The sequence below is a fragment of the Acartia tonsa genome, chromosome 6, assembly GCF_053477335.1.
Source record: "Acartia tonsa isolate MP-2025a chromosome 6, ASM5347733v1, whole genome shotgun sequence".
Lineage (NCBI taxonomy): Eukaryota > Metazoa > Arthropoda > Copepoda > Calanoida > Acartiidae > Acartia > Acartia tonsa.
The window spans coordinates 20,787,440-20,809,664 of record NC_137265.1 but is presented as its reverse complement, the minus strand read 5'-3'; the positions used below and the strand labels follow the sequence as shown (position 1 = coordinate 20,809,664).

At 32.1% G+C, this 22,225-nt stretch overlaps 2 protein-coding genes across 2 annotated transcripts in view; both read left to right on the top strand.

Annotated features, from left to right (window-relative positions):
* Mondo (MLX interacting protein mondo) overlaps nucleotides 1-22,225 on the top strand; it is a 372,455-nt gene that overhangs the window by 221,204 nt on the left and 129,026 nt on the right. The window lies entirely within an intron of this gene.
* Nucleotides 1-22,225, top strand: part of LOC145322062 (nuclear receptor subfamily 4 group A member 1-like) — a 42,305-nt gene that overhangs the window by 977 nt on the left and 19,103 nt on the right. The window contains exons 2-6 of the mRNA XM_080163833.1: nucleotides 10,403-10,617; nucleotides 17,526-17,649; nucleotides 17,907-18,058; nucleotides 18,408-18,642; nucleotides 19,666-19,723. Of these exons, the coding sequence (XP_080019959.1) occupies nucleotides 10,582-10,617; nucleotides 17,526-17,649; nucleotides 17,907-18,058; nucleotides 18,408-18,642; nucleotides 19,666-19,723 (605 nt within the window). The 5' untranslated portion in view covers nucleotides 10,403-10,581. The remainder of the gene's footprint in view (nucleotides 1-10,402; nucleotides 10,618-17,525; nucleotides 17,650-17,906; nucleotides 18,059-18,407; nucleotides 18,643-19,665; nucleotides 19,724-22,225) is intronic.

The following is a 22,225-nucleotide window of genomic DNA, read 5'->3' as shown; positions in this document are numbered from 1 at the left end:
TAATAATAGAATCTTTAATATTACCTTACTCATTTTTGCCAATTTATTTAAAGATATGATTCATGATGGTTATTTATCTAACTACTTGATATTTGGCACTAGTTAAAAATGTTGGGAACTTTTTATGCCTTTTCTCTATGCCATATGAATAAAAACTCCACAACATTTTATAATTTTTATGGTCTTAGGACTTAGATAACTTTGAAACGAAGATCTTCTAAAGAGATACTATGTAGACTTGTTTTCTCTGTTACTCTTTTTGCAAATTTTCGTAACTTATCCGAATTTCCGCATATTTCAGATCTAAAGGGATAAGATAATGGCTAATAAATTGATACAATTAGTGGTTGCTACGCTTGGACACTCAACTAAATCAACCAATCAAAATTCAATAAACGTCCCCAAAGTTGTTAAGCCAACGAATATGAAAACGTTTATATAAAAACTTTGAGGACAAGTGTAATAAAGAGCACAAGTCCCATCCCTCCTGGCTATTGGCATATATTATTATTTTCCTTTATTTTAAATTAAATGATCGAATCTACTTTTTTATTTACGTATATTTAATAAACCTAAATTGTTCCATTAATCCGACGTAATAAGAACAATATTACTGACGATTTTAAATTTTTAATTTGATCTAAATTAAATAATCAATAAAAAAAATTCTCAACGCAATTAGATGTATGAAAAGAAACCGCACGTCAGTTGCCTCTAAAAATCAGGGAAATCAACTTATTTTAATTTTAAAAATCAGCTGGAAGTCTAAACCTGACCAAAATATGGCAATCCTTTTCAGAAAGGTTTCAAAGCACCGTGTTTAAATTGAAGGCTTTTTTGCTGCTGACGCGCTGCTGTTGAACCCTTAAAGAAACTGAAAGATATCAAACTTTTATCACAAATTAATACCGTTTGCAAAATAAAATTAAATAGGCATTAATTATGGGAGTTTGCTGGCGTATAAACTGTCTTAGAATATAATTTTCAGACAAAGCCCAAATTGTGTCAAAAATCATCTATGTGACGTAATAAAATGAGGGAGATGAGAGGAGAAGTGGGAAAGAAAACCCCTAAAAAAGAGATGGATAATCCCTTATTTTTATTACGTCACTTGGATCATTTTTGACACAATTTTAATACAATTTAGGCTATATCTAATTTTTAACTCCATAAAAAAAAATAAAAATTCCTTATTTGGATAATTTTTTTTATTTTATGCTAAAGAATTAATCGTCCTTTTCAGTAAGCTTTACCAATGTCTTTGGGTGGTTTTATGCTATTTTTCTGACCCCTACGCACTCCCCTAGATTCTAGGGGCGAGGTAACAATTATTTTTTCCCATTTATGACCTTCAACAACAAAAATTTGCCTGACTTGTATATTTTATATTAAACAAGGATAACAAAGTCTAAAATAAAAGATTTCCTAACTCAAAATAATATTTATCAACAAAAGATCTATCTTTAATACTATTTATACAGACTTTAAAAGCTCTAACCCTGCTTGGGTATACTTAACCTTTCCTTTAAATTGAGAGTTTTTCTTAAATTATGTCAAATTATCCCATGGGCCTCTGCTATCTGTATTCGAAGGATTAGGAAATGTCAGAAAAATAGACTAAAACCATCCCGGGACCTAAGTAAAGTATTCCTTAAATTGAGAACTCAATCGATTCAGTAGTTGTAACTGACAATAAAAACCATATTACTTTATATAATGGGATAAGATGTTTTATATCATCGGATGTCTACACTTTAAAGGGCGACAACAAGATGTGAAAAAATAAAAGCAGCTAAAACGCTGCCTAAAAGCAGTCCGACTCCCATAGATCTTTTTTTTGTTGATAATGCTTCATAATAAAGGAAATGTTGACGAGATGTTTCAGCCGTGTATATGGAATAGGAGCCGAGAAAATCACTTTTCCTCAACTTTGTGTATTTTGGACGGACGAACATTTGGAATTATAGAGTAGCCCTGCTGCTAAAAATGAAGTACAAGTGCATGTATTGAGGAATGAAGTCAAATTTGCCAATAATCACTTCCCTGGCTAATTTGGATTGTCTCAATGTTCCCCTTCAATGGTTTATCACACGATGAGAGAGAGATAGTATCACAAGTCATCCTACAGGAATTACTTCCAGTCAGGGATCTTAGGGATAAGATAATGGGCGATAATTTTATATATTTTCTTGATAACCAGGGGCTGCTAGTCAGCCAATTAATTCCATTTGAAATTGCCGAAAATTAACTATTTTGTTGGAGTAAAACTGAAATTGTTGATTCATCTCATTCTGTATCCAAAGTTTTGAAACCTACAAATTTTAGAATTTGTATATAAAACTTTAGGCACCAGTAAAATTTAGATTCCAATATACCCTTCTTCTTCCTGGCTTTTGACACTTTTCTATAGAAAGATATATTTTATCTTAAGGAAAACTATTTTGCCTTCTAATTTGTCGTCAATCATCAGGGCTCAGCAGCCGCATGTCAGTTGTATGTATGCATGCCTCAGGGAAATTAACCTTTTAAAATTCTCTTTAATTTCTATCGAGGGGCTAAAACCCCATATATGTCTCTAGGGACACTTTAATGGAGGGTAGGTCGACAAAGCACTTAAATCTTTAGTTTTACAAGTTATAATCTCTTGTGGGGTGGGGGGGATTTTTGATAACAGTTAGAAGGGTAATGGTACCCTCCATTAGTTTTGATAGTTAAAATCTTCATAAAAAAAACCTTCATTGCAAGGGAAAGCTCTAATGGTTCAGCGTTTGGCGCGCAGTATTTAAGCCTTTTGAGTGGCATTGTTGATATTGATCTTATTTTACCAAATACATGTAATTATATATATTATACTATATTTCTGATTTTTCAAATTATATTTGAAATATTGAATTGATTACTAAGAGATATAAGTTTTCCGGAATTGTAATGTAGGGAGTAGATTTGAAATCTGCATCAAATTTTAAGGATTTTTTATAAAATTCGTTTTTTGTATAATTCTTTATCTAAAAGCGGAAATACAAATTAAGTTAATTAATTTTGGCATCTGTGATTGGTGCATTTAAAAAATCTGCGCTCTGATTGGATGTCGTACATCATTCAACCAATTAGAGCGCAGGTAGTTTAAAATCCACCTATCCTATTGGTCAAAATTAATTAACTTAAAATGTATTTTCGCTTTTAGATAAAGAATTTTACAAAAAACGAATTTTATAAAAAATCCTTAAAATTTGATGCAGATTTCAAATCTACTCCCTACATTAAAATTCCGGAAAACTTATATCTCTTATTGATTACTCGGAATAGGTTATTAGTCAAATTTAAATACGTACTTCAAATATAATCAAGCAAACAAAAATCAAGGAAAACCTAAATCATTTTATATTTTTATTACTTTTATAACAACAAATGGGTAGAAAACTAGAATAAATCCATCCAAAAGCCTAATTTTTTTGCAAATAAAATAGCCTAATCCTGGAGCCTATTTAAAGCTTTGCTAAAATTAAGAACTCAATCGGAAAAGTCTGGATCATAGAAACAAAATGAAGTAGCGGGTTTCTTCGTATTTTCACAGAACATTTTCTCCTTTTTTAGCCCCTGTGGGGGGCTCTAACCCTGCGAGGCCAATTTCTTAACCCTAAGGGGCAAATGCAATCATTAACATTTTCCTGACCTAACATAAAATAACCTATCAAAAGCTTTTGTGAAAATACGACGAAACCCGCTACTTCGTTTTCTTTCCATGATCCAATATTTCAGCATTTTATAAAAGATACTATATAATATATGCATTCCCTTATAAATATTTCTCCCAGCTGACTAATTTAACGATACCCCCCATCTTCCTTCCCGTATGCCTTTACCTTATCCCCTCCCCTGACAATTTAGGGGTGTATTGAACAATATAGTGAGGACTATATTAGCGACCTAAATTGACGACAAAAATTCACAATATGCACGTATTCTGTATCCATTATTTAAACATGCTAGTTTCTATTCTAATTAAACGTAACACCCTATTTACAAACAATTCATTCATATATAGCAATAATCAGATATATATTTGCGTATTTGCATATTTCTGCAAAGAAGAGCGTAAACTAGAATTTCCCCCAAAATATGAATGCTTTGCTTTTTTATTGGTGTATGATGCAAGCCAAGAAACATTCTTATTTTTAAACTTATACCTAAATACAAAACTATCTTTTTTTACACTCTTTAATAGTTATTTTTTGCATCGTATTATAGACAGCTTCCCGCGGATATTAAAATAAAGATCGACACCAATTTTGTAAGCCACATGGAGCCGAATTCACGGGCTAACAAAACTGGCTTTAATTGGTGTAAATTTTATGGTTTTTAGTTTAATGTTCGTGGAAAATTGTCTGTAATGTTTATGATTATTTAGTATGGCTGAGAACAGGGCCTAATCCAGCGGATATTAATAGGTTTCTAAGCCATACTGGAAAATTATTACAAGCAAATTTTTTATACTCTTTAGAAAAAAGTGTTTTTTGATCTATATTTTTACTGTATGGGGTCCTCGACCCCTAAAAATAGCCAAAACCCATCCTATGATTACGCAGATCTCATAAACGACTGAACCAGTAATCCCACAATTTGTAAAAGTTTTTTATGCAGGTTTTAAGCTATTTGGGGTGGAGAGGTATGACCCTGACAAAAAAATATTCTATTGAGTATCCTTTGTATATGTACCTAGTAAGATTAAGATTTAAATGGAACATTGAGAAAGGGCGGAGATATTTGGGTAGTATTCAGGGAGAAAGGGGACATACTGGTACCCAAAGTTTTATAAATGTTCTCTCATTCGTTGGCTATAAAACTTTGGGTATTTTCAAAAATCTTGATTGGTTGGTTCAGAGTCCAAACTTTTCAACAAATAACTTTAGTCTACAGCAAGGGTAATTTTGTCAATTTTTGAAGACCAATTTATCGCCCATTATCTTATCCCTTGAGATCCCTGGGATTGGTTGGAGTAAGTAGGATCAAATATGTATAAATCCAAGCATAAAGTTATATAGACAAGAAATAAAAAAAAATTGGTTCGATTTAGTAAATCTTTTTGGAAAATTTCTTAAATACTAGATACTTAGTTACTTAAAACTTACTTTCATTTTAAAGAATTGATTATTAAGATTATATTGTGTAAAAAGTTGTCTTAGAATGTTTAGAATTTTGAAAAATCAACTCAACATGTTTAAAAGGGACATTCCACATTATAATATTGAATTGCTATTCTTTCCAAATTGTACCATTTTATCACAAGTGCCATCCTGTAAAGTTTGAAATCGAACGACCGATTCCAAAATGTTATCCAGTACAAACGTACGGGCGGCGTAGGGACTGTTCTTATATGTAAGAAGTTTTCGCATTGGAATCCCCCCACAACCAGAAGTCCCCAAAGTTCTATAATAATGTTTTCTTTTTCATTGACTTAGCAACTTTGGGAACTTTTAATGAATTTTGATTGGTTGGTTTATTAAATTGAATGTCATTGTCTATACGTTTCAACCACTAATTGAAATTTACATAAGGGGTAATTTTGAGTAATAACTTTTAAGATGCACGTCCATTAGTCTTATCCCTTTAGATCCCTGCCTCCCACCCCATATTCCTGAATACTGATTTCTGATAGACTTATTTTACTAGGTGTGACTTAGAAATGAAGAAATGTATCTATTTTAATTCTGGGAATCATGCACCATACATGTTAAACCATATATCTTACAAGGGAGGTATTTTACAGGGAACTAAAGGGATAAGACAAAGAACAATACATTGATGTGCAGCATCCCAAATGATGATACACTAAATTACCAATTCGGTAGATTACAATTAAAGGTTGGAAACTTTGAACACTCAACTAAATGAACCAAAGTCAATTTTGATTTCAATGAATTAAATTCAATGAAAGTCTCTAAAGTTGTTAAGCCAACGAATAAGAAAACGTTACTGTAAAACTTTGGGGACTTGTGTATAAAATAGCCCAATGTCCCCTTCCTCCCTGGGAAAAACAATATATCTTACAAGGGAGGTATTTTATCCCAAGAAAACATATTTTTCCTTAATAAATATTTGATAAGGGCTCTGTATAAAAAATAGACTGAAACTATTCCAATCTAGAAGTAAAATAGCTCCAAACCATCCGGGGACCTATGTAAAGCTTCCCTAGAAAAGAGAACTCAATATAATCAGTAGTTATTAAAATTAAATTAAAAGATACAGACAAAGTTACTTTACTACTTTATATAACAGGATTCGATTTAATTATATAATAGTTATTTCTCGTATCGTATTATAAACGGCTTTCCGCGGATATAGAATGTACAATTATAAGATTAAAACTAGTTTTTTTAGCCCCGTGGTGCCGAAGGCACCGGCTAAAAAAACTAGTTTTAATCTTATGATTGTACATTTCTATATTCGTAGAAAACTGGATATAATACGATGCTAGACATAGTTTTTTCGTATTCATGAGAACCGGTTCCTATCCACCGGATTCAAATGAATACGAGAAATACAATTTTTAACCTATATTGGCTGAGTGCTATAGTACAACACATTACAATCTTTCCCGATTTTGTATTACTTTTGCGAAACATGATTCCAGTTACGTCATATTTTTCCTTCCCAAAAAAGGGAAGGGGGGAAGAAAAAAGATATGGGAGAAAAGGGGGTTTTCCCCATCTCTTTTGAAGAGATTTTCTTCCCCCCTTCCCTTTTTCGGGAAAAAAATATGACGTAACTGGAATCATGTTCCGCAAAAGTAATACAAAATCGGGAAAGATTGTAATGTGTCCTATAGTACGAAGTTCGAATGAAGCTAAATATCTCGCTAACGTCTTGACAGATTTTATTTTGATTTCTGGGAATATTTCTATTGGAAATACAATGGTTTAAACTAATGTCCTAATTTCTTAAAGTTTTACAAAAAAAAAATTTATCTCTACATAAAAGAACCATTTTCAGATTTAATTTATCTGTTCTTATCTATAAAGAAATACTAGATTAACCCCCAAAAATACTGTCTATTATTATTTTTAAAAATGTTGACGCAAAATTATGTTAGAATTTTTATACTTGGAAAATGTATATTAAAATTTTTTGTTATTCTTATTTCATCTCAAATGAATGGAACATATTTTTGTTCAACCAAGGGGGTCCAACTATTTGTATGGGGGTTTTTTTTCTTCAATTTTTCTAAATGATATGTGTCTGTTTTAAAAATGTTTTGATATATAAAAACAAGGATATCAAAATCCGTAATTGGCGAAGCTTAAAAACATGTAAAATTTAGTAGGATGTGTAGAACAACCAAGAGATCTAAAGGGATAAGACAATGGCCGTTAAATCAATACAAAATTACCTTTTCTTTGGATTACAGATAGTGGTTGAATAAAATTCAATAAAAGTCTGCAAAGTAGTTTTGCCAACGAATAAAAAAGCATTATTTTGAACCTTTGGGGACTATTGTAATCAACAGCACAATGTCCCCTCCCTCTTTGAGAACTAGAAAAGTCAGAAAACTGCATATAGCAGCAAAGAAAAATGAGTTTTCCTTAGCAATATGTAAAAGACAAACATTCATGGTAAACATTTCTGACATACGGACATCGGACATTGTAGAGAAGCTTTTCTTCTAAATCAATCTGACATGGGGGAGGGGAGATGCACTTGCAATAATTTTTGCTCAATTTCTGATTGTTATCATGCAACTTTTTAGTCTAAATCAAAACATGCATGTTTGTAAAAAAAAATTAGGTTTTAGGCTATTTTATTTGAGATTTAAGTTTTAGGATTGTTTTAGGCTATTTTTCTGTCCTTCCCAATCATTTCTAATACAGATAGCGCAGCCGCTAGTTATATATATATAGTAAAGATTTTAGTATTTTAAAAAAAGTATAAAAAGGACTATTATCCGTCTGAAGCGATTAAGAACAAATATTATTTTTTGCAATATTAACATAATCTATTAGATCACCTTGAAATTTTGCAATTGTGCTAAATTATCATACGTAAATTCTTGACTTTTAAATGGTTGAAAAGACGTGAAAATTCTTCTTATTTTGAAGATTTGAAGTATAACAATTTTAGTCCCAAAAATTCCATCTCTGTAAAGCACACACAGTCTATTATGTGGTGATAAGTGTGCCTGTGTGTATTTATGTGTGTGAGTGTGTGTATTTGTGTGTGAGTGTGTGTGTGTTGAAGTCTGTTTTGTGGTGATGGGTATGTAAAAATTGAATGTGAATAGCAGTTAGAGAGTATGAAATGATAATCATGGATATTAGCCGGAAAGAGAGCCATGCATTCTACGAGAATTTTTGACAATTATGCATCCTGGATTACAAAACCTAGTATATATTAGCCTTAACTTATTGGATGTCTGAATGATTATGACATGTTGTTATGGGAGTTATCTTTTTACGTAGACAGATAAGTTTTGTCATGGAAAGTTTTCAAATTATTACATTATGACTTAAGCCTTATGTTGATTTAAAATCAGCGAAAAGGTTTAACCATTAAGGGAAGTAGGATATCCCTGTTTGCTCTAAAACTTCGGGTCCTTTTAATGAATTGTGGTTGGTTATTTCAAAACTTAATCGTAATCTATAGAAGGTAGTGATTTTGTTTGTCATCATTGGGGATTTATAGAAATTTATTGTCTATTGTCTTATTCCTTAACATATCTGGGTTTAACAGAGTTAGATTCTCAACTTATTCTAGAGGTTTAAAAATCTATGGGATTCTTAAAATCATCATACCAAAAAAAGTTATAAATCCTAGATTCAAATCACAAATATTTCAAAAATATCCGCCCCATATAGCACCCCTATCATTCTACAAATTTGATTTGACGATTTTTCTACCCTCGTCAAATTCTTTTTTCGAGAGGGAAAAAATAATGGTTAGGGGGGTGAATGGATTTGACTAGGGAGGAAGAGGAGGGAGGGGGGGGGGGGTAAAACAAAGGGTAAAAATGCATCGCTCGATTAGAGACTTTTTCAGATTACAGCTTTTTGGAAACTTTACGAAGAATAGATATTTGATATACTACAGCCTGTTATCTTACAATTTCATACAAACAAATAAAAATTAAAATATACCATTTTAGCGTAGCTACTCTATATTAGCATATGTCAGAACGCATGTCCGTTAGTAACTGCGGCAAGGAAAGATATGTAAAAAAAAACAGGGAGGGAGAGGACATTGGGCTTTTAAGTTTTCTTATTCGTGGGCTTTACAACTTTGGGGACTTTTATTGAATTTTATTTGGTTGGTTCATTAAGTTGAGTGTCTAAGAATTTCAACAAATAATTGTTATCTACAGAAGGGGTAATTTTGTGTATCATCTTTGGGGAAGTACATTAATCTATCGGCCATTGTCTTATCCCTTTAGATCCTTGGTTTAAACTGTAAATATAAACAAATCAACTTCCTTTTGGCAAAAATATGTATAAAAATTATATAGAAAAACTTCTTTCTTTTGTTCTCTTTATAGATTTTTATTTATATTGATTTTTGCTTTTTCAATTGAAAAAAAACAAGTCAAATCTCCTTTATTGTCCACTTTAAATAATAATATTGTATTTAATTCATTTTTGATTCCCCCCTTTAAATTCAATATGCTTTTACTCCAGGGAGGGAGGGGACATTGGACTGTGTATTACACTAGTCTCCAAAGTAATAGCTCTTCTTATTTGATGACTTACCAACTTTGGGGAATTTTGATTGGTTTGTTCAGTAGGTTGAGTGTCTAAACATTCTAACCACTAATTGTAATTTTGTGTTACATCATTGGGGATGTATTTCAATTTATCGAACATTTTTATATCCCCCTGTATTACTCTCTATCGAAATGCTTTGAATTTTGAATAAGAATATAGACAAATATCTTTTATAAGAAGCTTGACAATAAAAAGATAAATTAAGATACAGTGAATTTTAGGTTCAAAAGGTATTTTAGAAGTTTTATTGCAGCAAAACCATAACTCTTAATACTTTATATTACAGACTATCGGCGTCGCCTCTAGAGGCATTTAGGGGCACTTGGTGGAACGGGGTTGGGAGCGGTTGCCCCTCCACTTTACATTTTATTGTTAAAAAGAAAAAGAAATGGTCGAGAGATATTTTTCCAGGGGTGATTACTCTTAGGAAAGAGAGAAAGTACCAAAATAGTTATAAATCTTCCAAAGACCCACGAGAAGCTACAGTGTAAAGGAGAACCATATCGGCTAAATGGTAGACGTGATCCTTCAATACACACAGACAAACACAGTTCCTGTTACTTTTATGTAAGGATAACGACTTAAAAAATTGTTACAAAGCTTCACAAACAAATATTTATTACAATTATCAGTATATTATTCTTTTTTTTCAGATTAAATAGAAGTCAAGTAACCAGCCAGAAAATCTAACAAAGATATCGCCAGCCTTGTAAACATTATTGGCGGGGAGCAGATCGGTTTTGAACGGCAGGGGCGGCGGGACTGTGAGGCTGACGCGGCTGACCGCCAGACACCAAATTCCGCGGCTGCGGCTAGGACCCACAGGACTGATATGTTGACAATCCAACAAGGACAAAATTCAAGCCAGGTAAGTCAGTTTTTTTTGGTGGACGGCCAATGGATATATCATTACTCGGATATTACATAATTAAGATTTTCTTGTTTTCTAATAAATTGAACACACAAAGGGTTAAAACATTCCCTCCCTCCTACTGGATGAACGAACTGACCAATAAGGAAGTTCCATGTTAGCCAGCTAAATTGGAGACAATTTTTCCCCAGTCATAGTATTCACGTATATTCTATATTCATAGGGTGATATATATTGGACATCTAAGTTGCCAATTTTTTTGAACGGATTGGATTGATTAACTTGGGGAAACGCTTGTAGGTGTGGGCAAAGGCGTCCAAGCTTTTTCATTTGTGGGGGGGGGGGGAACTTTATATCATATAAGCAAGGAAGTCCTAGGCTTTTTTAATTTTGGGGGGAGTAAAATTCAAACTTCAAAATTTTGGAGATGCCTTGGGTGTGGGGCACCATTTGTTTGATTTCAAATACTATTGTTATGGTCAAATTTAACATTTATTAATTCTAAATTGACCTACCTGTTTTAATTTTTTTACATTTCTATTATAAAGAGGTTTAGCTTAATTGATCTAATATTTCTAATATATTTATTTTTAGCTATAAAACCTAAAGAATAAATATGGAATCATCTTGTGTAGATATGTCAATAAGAACGGTAATTTAGCACAGTCTTGAAATAATCGTTTTTTTCACCAGGGGAAAAATCTCCCCCCCCCCCCTCCCCGCTCATTATTCAATCAAGATAAGTAAGAATCCCCAGGAATCTGAAGAGATATGACATTGGACGGTAAATTTTTAATACCCCGTTCCCTACACCTTGAAATCCAGAATTAGTGATTATTTTTTGTGTTAGGTTAGATTAAAATGATTTAGGTGAACTCCCCCCCCCCCCGGAGGAGATTTTTTTTAATGAGGGGGTCAGAAATATAATACTTCACCGTTTTGTCTCTAGTTATCTGGCACTAAATCACAATCAACACTTTTTATCATTAAATTTAATATGTTATTTAAAAGTTAAAATGTATGATTAACATAACATTTTAACAGTATCAATTCTAAAAACTAAAAGCTTATTTTAAATAAAAGATTTTTTAGCTTTATTTTCTGTCCTTAGCATGTTTTAGAATTCACCAAAATTAACACTTTAAGTTCAAAAGCACCTTATTTGGTCTTGTGGCAATAATTATAATATATATTTAAAGAAAACAATACACGAAGACAGACAAACAGACAGACTGAGTGAGAGAAACAAACCGTACAATATTTTTTTTGTATGTACCTTAAGATTTTGATAACTGCTAAATCGGGTATGTTCTCGATTTCAGGGAAGCTTTACACTGGCCTCAAGATAGGTTTAGGATATTTCGTTTTTTTAGATTCTTGTCTTGGGATAGTATTAGGCTATTTTTAAAAGCGAAGCTTTTCTATAATTAGGGTCGGTCCGTCCGTCCGTCCGTCACAAACGGATAGCTTTTTTCGTTAATTTAGGCATGTTAGAATTGTCCTATCGATTTCAAACTTTGCATGGTGATTCCTTTAGTAGTTAGGTACGATTTAGAAAGCAACTCTATAATCATAACAAGAATGTCCGTACGTCCATTTTAAACATGTTGATTTTTTTACTTTTTTAACAACAAACTTTTATGTGATCTAATCATCCGATTGATCTGATTTTTGGTATATTGATTCGTGGAACAACAAAGTATAATGTTATAAGCAAAGCAACTCTATAATCAAGTCCTAAAAATGTAAGTATGTCCATAAACATTATCCTGTATCAAGCAGTTTTTCAACAAATTTACTTACAATTTTGCTCCGATTCTTATACATTTATATTCTGATTATTTAGTTCCGACACTATAAAAGTGTTAATGTCCGTTTGTCCTACCGTTTCAGTGCTTCGCTTTTATGGATGTTGTCATCCTTGTTTTTTATAAAGTTCCCCTATAGGTACTCTTATCCATTCATACATATTTTTTTTGAATTACTAAATTTTACGTCTCATAAAGATTTTAGTTTTTATCTTATTCATTCTTAACTCCAGTTTTAACAAGAATAACAGCATTCATAAGAAGTGTAACTATCAAAAAAAACTCTCCCATTCCTTCTCCAAATACCACAAATAGAAAAGCTGAAAATCTCCATAGAAAGAATTTCATAGATGGCCAACATGATAACTTTTGCTTCAGGGGGTTGAACTGACTGACAAACATGATGTGTTACATTTCTTTATACCGTAAAAATCCTTAAAAATTAATGTGTCTACAGATTAATATCTCGCTAACTGCAGGACCGATATGGTTCTCCTGTGCAGTAAAGCTTCTCCATGGGTACAGTGAATGTTTATAACTTTTATTCCGCCCTAAAGATATCGCCAATAGAAGATACCCCCTTCCTCTTTTCAATCTAAAATAGAAAAATGGGAGGTTAGAAATACCCCTCCCCCTTGCTTCTAGCGCCCGTAGAGCGTAGCCGCTAGTACAAATAAAAGCATTTAAAACTTTGTATCGTTTGAACGTTAAACCCAAACTTCTCGAGCTGCTACGCACCTCCACCAACTTTGTGTTGTTAAGATTGTATTAATTTACTTTTCATTGATAAACAGAGGCCTATGTCCATTGGTTAAACCGATAAATTCAAACGTGAGTTGCGAAAATAATAAACTTTTTAGTCAGGCCATTTCAGACAAGAATAAACCCCTGAAGGGTTTTAAAGATTTTTGACAATGCATATTTTTCTGTTTTAAATAATATAATTAGTCGGTCTCTTTAATAGATAAAATTTTTACTCTATAAAATTTTTAATTATGTATGCATTAAAGTAAATAAAATCCGAAAATATTCGCACAAAAATTTGTTACATTATTTTCGCTATGCGCTACGTTTTTGTGTACGTAAATATGCGTGCTTATAGCAGGATATGGGCGTATCATGAGAGGGAGGGGTGGAGGTGGTTAATAGAAAATATAATCCTGTAATAGAAAGTAGTAAGGATTTTTTTGTCTGAAGCTAAAGATCTCGGATATTACTGGTTCAAATGGGGTGTTCTTATCTGTGAAGCTTTATTTATATTTTGGGATGGTTTTATTCAACTTCCCTGTCCTCAACCGCTCTGCCCTAGAGGTTGGGGGCGAAGAAACTAGTATTCTATTAGGAAGGAAAGTTTTTGTTTGTCAGTTAAGAAAACTTAAGATCTTGCTAACCTCTTAACCGATATTGCTCTACAATTTGGAGGCTCAGGATGGTTTTACAATATTTTTTTAAATAGTATGATTTTTGTCTTTTCTTCAGCTTTAGCAGAATAGTGAGCTATTATATGCTAGGAACGTAGTACTTAATTTATATAAAAATAAGTATATTTACATAATTTTAAAGCTCTGATAAAATTTGTATATAATCAAAAGACACTCCTTTCTAAATGCGTGAGGTAAGAGTTGCGGCTGTTTTTGTACATTTCATACATTTTCATGTCATACTCCTGACAAAGCAGCAGTAGGCAAAGTTTCCACGCTTAAAATTATGTACATTTTTCACAATTACAGCCCATTACAAAATCAGTGTTGCCTCTTTTTTTGCACCAAACTCAATTTTACCAAATTCCGGTGCCGACTTTTTTTTGGCACAGTCATGGCTTTTTTTTTAGCGTTCTCAGGGATTTATGGATGAGTCAAATAACACAATGTGTTAAAATAAATACAAAGTTCCATATTTATTAAGGCTTGAATAACTTAAAAGATAATTGTATAATTTAAAAGTTAATTCTTTAATCACACATTTTGATATCAAAGAGAAAATTTTTTTTAACCCCAATTACTTTTTACCTATTTCTTATCCCTAGATGTTGCTTAATGTATTAGATAATGTATTTACAAACAACACATTTTAAGCAGGGATCTAAAGGGATAAGACAATGGCCAATAAATTTATGCACTTACAATTGAAACTTTGTTTAAACTTTTGGATACTCAACCAAATGAACCAACCAATCAATATTAAATAAGTCCTAAAGGTTGTTAATTTAACGAAAACAAAAAAGTTATTATTAAACTTGGAGACTAGTGCAATAAACATCCCAATGTCTCCTCCCTCCCTGCATTTTAAGGGAGTATTTAAAATTGGTATATTTGCTGTATCAAAAGCAACAGTTAAAGAAGGGATAAGTCGTCTTAGCAAAAAACTACTTTACCTCTTTTTTTCAGTAAATACAAGTGTTTGTTCCATAACATTTAGTTTTTTATTGATATCATGTACGGTGTTATTCATTTTTACTAGAGCTTTAAAATTTAGGCATATCTTTTTTAAGGTTTATAGTTAAATAAATTAAAATTAATGAATATTAAAATTAACCAAAAAGCGTTGATATAATTTTCCTTTTACTGTTTTTCGGCTTCTTTGTGCTTGCCTAAGTAAATAAAATGAGAGATATAGATTAGAAGCGGCGAACTTTTTCACCTTATTAATGAAGTATTTCCGGAATTGATTTTAGCCTTTTTTATTCTTACTAATTTATAGCTTTTTTATTATTAAGTTTTAGGTTTAATAAACTTTTAGTAAGGGTGAAATGTTTGGTAATCACAGTGCCTTCGAAGGTGCTTTAACTTTAGTGTCAGAACCTAAATTGGGACATAGTGCATTTCATTACCCTAGGTTAGGTAACTTCAATTCACTTTTCAATAAAATCTAAAATGCAGCGGTTTTTGAGAAAATTAAATTTGAAAATTTCAAGTTCAATTTTCACCCACTAGGAGTTACCGCATAATCATGACAAGAAAAGCAAAGATTATTTATTTAAAATTTTGAACAACTTTGCTTTTATAAAGTTCTTCATGAAACCACTCCTGAATTAAGTTAATTAATGGCCATTTTTATCAATTGCTTTGCTAAGGTCACGGAAATTCAGCCTTAAATAAATCATATATAGAGAGGTTTTATGACTGACTTTATAAAAAGCAAAGTTGTTCAAAATTTTAAGTAACTAATCTTTGCTTTTCATGTCATGATTATGCAGTAACTCCTAGTGGGTGAAAATTGAACTTGAAATTTTTAAATCTAATTTTCTCAAAAACCGCTGCATTTTAGATTTTATTGAAAAGTGAAATGAAGTTACCTAACCTAGGGTAATGAAATGCACTATATCCAAATTTAGGTTCTAACACTAAAGTCAAAGCACCTTCGAAGGCACTGTGTAATATAACAAATTTTATTTTAATAAAATCATGTCTGAATAAATCTTATCTTTTTATTTTGTGATGATACATAAAAATCAACAGAAATTCAGAGAGGGAAAGGACAATGGCGCTTAAAGTAATCAACATTCCCTTTTTCTCCCATTTGTAGGCTACAAAGGGACAATTTAAAACTTTTAATGATGGTGGATTATTTATCCTAATTTTGTAATTCCTTAATCCCTGAGAAAAAACAATATTTGTTTTAACAAAAGCGTGCTTTAAATTTGCTTAAGGATTAATAATAATTGAATTATTTAATTATTTAAATTATGATTAATTATTTCTTATTTTTTATACTAATTTCACACTTATCTGTACAGATTACTAGTTTTCGGGATTGATGTACATCCGAATAATGATAAACAAAATTACTCCTGCTTTACTTGCAGATTAAAATTAATGGCTGAAAAGTTTAGTCACCGCTAATTTGAACCAAATAATCAAGATTTAATAAAAAGTAATTAATTTTTTATGCTAATCAACAGGAGAAATCTTTGGAGACCAGTATCCCTAGTGTTACAATGTCCCATCCCTCCCTACACAAGCATTACTATGTATATGCTATGTCAGATGCGTGCCATGATTTAATAGAAAGTAATCTCTGCTGTATGGAAAGTTATAGAGACAAAAGTCGCGCAATTAAAGGGAATATTATAGTTTAGTCTAAATAAAGCATTATGTTAACAAACACATTGTGACGTTACTCACTCAAAGCACAAAACAACGCTTTAAGTATTATAAACTTTGCACTTTTGAATGTTTTGTCCTTGTTATATTATCAAACTTTAATTTAAGCATGAACTGAAATAATCAAAACTAAAGGATGTAAGTGAATCCTATCCTATTATTTAAAACTAGCGGCTGAGCCCCTAGAGGCCTCTAGTGGCACTTTAAATATTTGGTGTTTTAAAAAAATAATAACATACCTTGCAATGTTTCGATGGAGTCTCTATTAAATTGCCACGCTATTTTGCAATGTTACGTAGGAGTCTCTATTCGAGGGGAAAAAATTCGATTTATTGTGATTTCTCTTGGGAGGGTGGTGGTACCCTCCCCTAAAATAGTTTTAAACCTTCCCAGGACCTTTGAAAAACTACCCTGATAAGGGGAACCCGATCGGTTCAGCGGTTAGCGAGATCCTTCGGTACAAACACACACACAGACACACAAACAGACATCCTGTTACTTTAGTATAAGGATATTTGTTTTTTTTGTCTGTTAAGATCTCGGTAACCGCTATGCTGTAAAATAAATAGTCCTAGACGTAGAGAAACAGCCTCTAATATGAAAATTGTAAAACATGATAGAAATAGATTAAACATTAAAGGACGAACCCCAAACTGTCCCAGTTTTGAGCAAGACGATTCCAGTTACGTCATATACGTTTCGGGAAAGAAAAAGGTAAGAGGGGAAGAAAATCTCTTCAAAAGAGATGGGAGAAAAGAGAAGAGATTTTCTTCCCCCCTTCCCTTTTTATATGACGTCACAGGAATCGTCTTGCTCAAAACTGGGACAGTTTGGGGTTCGTCACATTAAAGAAGAAACCATCCCACCTCGGGTTTTTAAAAATATGTTTATATAATTGTCAATAGTTTTTTTCTCTTTAATATCCCTTCCTAATTGGCGAAAAACTTTATCAGTTTGAGGATAAATATATTTGAGAAAATAATATTTGTTTTAGTTTGGCTCCAGCTCTGGTAGCTTTGGAGACGTGTTGACCTCGTCCTATGATCTGACCCTGGGGGATTATACTGCTAACGAGGATCATAACCAAAACAATAATGAAAATAATGCTCATAATTTAGGTGAGTTGGAATTTTAGATAATTGGAAATTAAAAGCAATTTATTACAAAAAAAAAAGTTTGTTATTAATAATATTGAACATCTTTTTTGTTTTTAAAAAATCCTTCATTATAAAGAATATTATACAAAAATCATGTTTTCCAAATGTTAATCAAAATAATTTTTCGGCAAAGAAATAATATGTTATTCAGCATTTTTTAGCCATTGAAAAGTTGTAAAAAAATACATATTTTTACATAAAAAATAAAAAAATTCTAGGAGAATCGGGCGGCGTCTGTATGGGAGGAGGATACAACCCCTCACACTCTCCCGGGGCTCCCGGATCTCCCGGAGGGGGAGGGCTACATTACTCCCCTTCGGAGCACTCGCCCTACAGCAGTACCGGAGCTAATGACACCCATGAATTTCAGGTAAAAATAGTTAGGTTAGGTGAGTTTTTACAAGAGTAGTCCTTAGAAAGAATTACAAAAAGTTTCGGATTAGTTATAGTCATAATAAATATGAGACAAAAACGTTGCAGATACCAAGTTGAGTTTAAAACAATCAAAAATACAGCCTTTATTATTTGATTTTTAACGAATTTAGTCAATTATCTTCAAAAAGAGATAAATCTCAAGAATAAACAGTAAAGATATTAAGAAATTTAGTTCCTGACCCTCAATTGGTATATTTGACAGCCATTTAGCCCGTTTTTCTGGTGGGTATAGTCAAGCTTCTTTTTCCTTTGTTTTAAGAAAACATCTCAAATTCTTTATTCAGGCAAAATTCATCACTCGACCGTTGCACTACACCCCCCTGAGTCCAGGCCACAGTGGGGGCGTGCATCACACCAACCCCTCCTCCTCAGGGGGTGGTCATGAGGGTGGTCACTGCAGCCCTTCAACGGGTATCATTGTACCCGACCTGCTGCCCAGCTTTCTGGACACATACAATCCGTCTGCCACGGTGCAGATGCCCCACCTGGAGCCTACCAGACATTTTAGCCCAGATCCAGGTAAAATTTCCAGGTCTAACACGGCGAAATACATTAAAACAGCAATAACATTACTATACAATATGGGTGTGCTTTTTTTCTGTCAAAGACTTACAAATCTTTGTAGATAGGTATACCTACCTACCTACCTACCTTTTATGAAATTCCACCTCACATTAAAAGAGTATAAGAAGGTGATATCCTCCCTTCTCCTAATAATTGACTTAAACTTTATAGAACCATTGATCCAGTCGTTTACGAGATATTATCGGACATAGGGATAGACAGGCACTCTATACTTTCATTATACACTAGAAACGTAAAGGGGGAGGGGGAAGTAAGTCCGCACTTTTACTTTTAGTTTGAAAACGAAAAAGTAAAAAAAAATTTGGGGGGTTAATTTTTTTCTAGAGGAGATTTCTCTTGGAAGGGTGTTTTTACCTTTCTACAAGATTGTTAAAAACCTTTCTCGTATTCATTTAAATCTGGTGGATAGGAACCGGTTCTCATGAATACGAAAAAACTATGTCTGGCATCGTATTATATCCAGTTTTCTACGAATATAGAAATGTACAATCATAAGATTAAAACTAGTTTTTTTAGCCGGTGCCTTCGGCACCACGGGGCTAAAAAACTAGTTTTAATCTTATAATTGTACATTCTATATCCGCGGAAAGCCGTTTATAATACGATACGAGAAATAACTATTTCTTTACCAATTAGAAGCCTCTTTAAATGAGAACCATATCGTTCAGTGGTTAGTGACACCCTTTACTGTACTTTTTAATAAAAATTACCTAAAACTGTTAGATCTTGGTTTATTATCAAACATAAAAAAATATTATGAACATTACAAATTATAAAAGGTCACTTTGGAAAAATTCAAAACTTTTAAAAAAACTTTTTAGTATCAAATACTTATTCAAATTATTATCGATAATTTTTAGTTAACCTTTAGTATTTTTCTGAAATATGCGAAATTTTTAAAAATTTAAAAACGATGTCAACAACTATAAGTTAAAGTTAAATTGTTTTTGTATTTAGATTACAGACAGAGGTCCAAGTATCCTGGCGACGTTCACTATCCTCCAATAAATATTAGGTAACGTTATTTCCAGTTTGGCATCATAACCGATTAATATCCGCTGGATTAGAACCGGTTCTCAGCTATACTGAAATATCATGTATAGCATCGTGTTACAGACAATTTTCAACAAATGTGAAAATTAAAACCATGAAATTAATACCAGGTTTGTTAGCTAGAGTCTTCTGATGTTCTGCTGCTGGGGGATGGCAAAACTGGTTTTAATCTTATAATTTGTGATTTAAATATCCGCAAAAAGCTGTCAATATTTCATCCATTGTCCTATTCCTGGGATTTAGGATTGTTGGTTTGTGGTATACTAGTGATTTCGCCCCTAGAGGCCGCAAGGAAAACTTTTTATTCTAATTTATTTATTTTGCTCCTCAAATAAGTTTTTTTAACAAAATATTCAATGACCTCTAAATAGTATTTAGAAATTATCCTTTTTCTCGGAATGGTTTAAATTTTTTAAAAACAAGTATAAGAATGCATATATTTCTCTTCTGTCTATTCAAAACCAGGGAACTAAAGGGATAAGGCAATGGTCGATAAATCAATGTACATCCCCTATGATAATACACATAATTATCCCTTTTGTAGATTACAATTAGTGGCTGAAATGTTTGGACACTCAACTTATTGAACCAACTAATGAAAATTCACTAAAAATCCCTAAACTAACAAAAAGGAAACCGTTATAAAACTTTAGGGGATAAGTGCATTAAACAGCCTAATGTCCCCTCCCTCCCTGATTTCAAACACACACAGAAACACACTGTATAGGCACATCATGTGTCATGTTCTAGATATTTTTCTGTCAATTAAGATGATCCCTCAACCAAGCTATTCTTATGCTTCAATTAAAAGGGTACTCTGTAATTTTAGCTTATTTACAAGTACAAAATAATATCTGAATGATTATTCATCGCATCATATATACTAACAAAAATAGTATTAATTTTATTATCTTTATTTTAATATTCGTGGAAGATTATCTATAATTGATGCTATGCATAATATTTTAGTATAGATGAGAACCGGTTCTAATCCACTGGATATTAATCGGTTGCAAAGCGATACGGGAAAACAAATTACAAAACAATGGTTCTAGAATAGATAACTTTTTGCACATAGAAATGTAAATATTACAGTGTCCCTTTAAAAACTCTGCTTTACCAAAGCATATGAAATTCTATTTTTTTTTTTAAATTCACAAATATTTTTGTGTTACAAAAAAATAAAGAAATATAGAAATCAATATAGTGACTTTTAAATGAATTTTAAATAAGAATTTTAACAAGTTAATTTTTTTATTCGAAAAATAAGAAAATAACAACAACAGAAAAGCTTTTAGATAATTCTAACCATAGAAAACTATTTTTATATGACATATTTAGACTGAAAAGTAGCTTTCCTATAAAGCTAAAACAGAAGTATACATTTTTAAAATATGCAAATAAATGTTGTTTTCGTGCTTTTCGGTATACAAATATGGAAATCATATTCTATTTCATCTACATGAAAATATTTAGCTCGAAACTTTTCTGCATTTCGAAAACAATAATTAATAGGAGATTTTTTTTATAAAAGCATGTAGTTACGGTAGTGCTTATATGTATTTTTGACTTGCTGAAAAATTGTCGGCAAAGTTTTTTTTTTCTAATATATTAAAAAATTATCGAAAGAGTAAAAATCATTTATAGCATATGTCTTATAGACAGCTTTCCACGAATATTTTCATTAGAAATATAAGATTAAACCAGTTTTGTAAGTCCAGGCCCGAGCTACAAAACTGCTTTAAATTTTATGATTTTTATTTAAATACTCGTGGAAAATTGTCTTAATACGATGCTATACATGCTTTTTAGTATGTCTGAGAACCGGTTCCAATCCACCGGATATAAATCGGTTTAGAAGCCATAATGGAAAAAAAATTCCATGAGCTCGAAAAATATTTTGCTGTGTTGACAAATAGGAAAACTGTCCGTTTCTTTGGGTCATTAATTCTGTCCTCCTGATTGGTTAGAAAATTGATTCTGGCCTCTGATTGGTTGCAAAAGTCGCATTGTTTCACAAATAAGGGAATATCATATTACAGAGGGGGAACAGAGGGGGGGGGGGGATCTAAGAATGGATGTAGAATATACGTGGATATTATGCCAGGGGAAAAGTTGTTGTCAATTAAGATTGCTAACATGGATGTTATATGTATATTGATTGTTATTTTTATTAAATTACATGATATTCTAGTGTAAGATCCAACTGTTGATAAATCTATTGTTGCACTAATAGGGGGGGGGGGGAAGTATGGAACAATGGACGATAACTTAATCATTAATGTTTACAAAATGTTCTCCTTAATGTATAATAAATATTGGTGGAAATGTTTGGACAATAATACCTTGTACAACCTAATCAAGATTCGGTATTGTCCCTTAAAAGATTTTATACCAACACGAAAAGTTCTAAACTTTGGATACATTATAATTTTCAGTCCAATGTCCCCAGCCATCCTGGGGG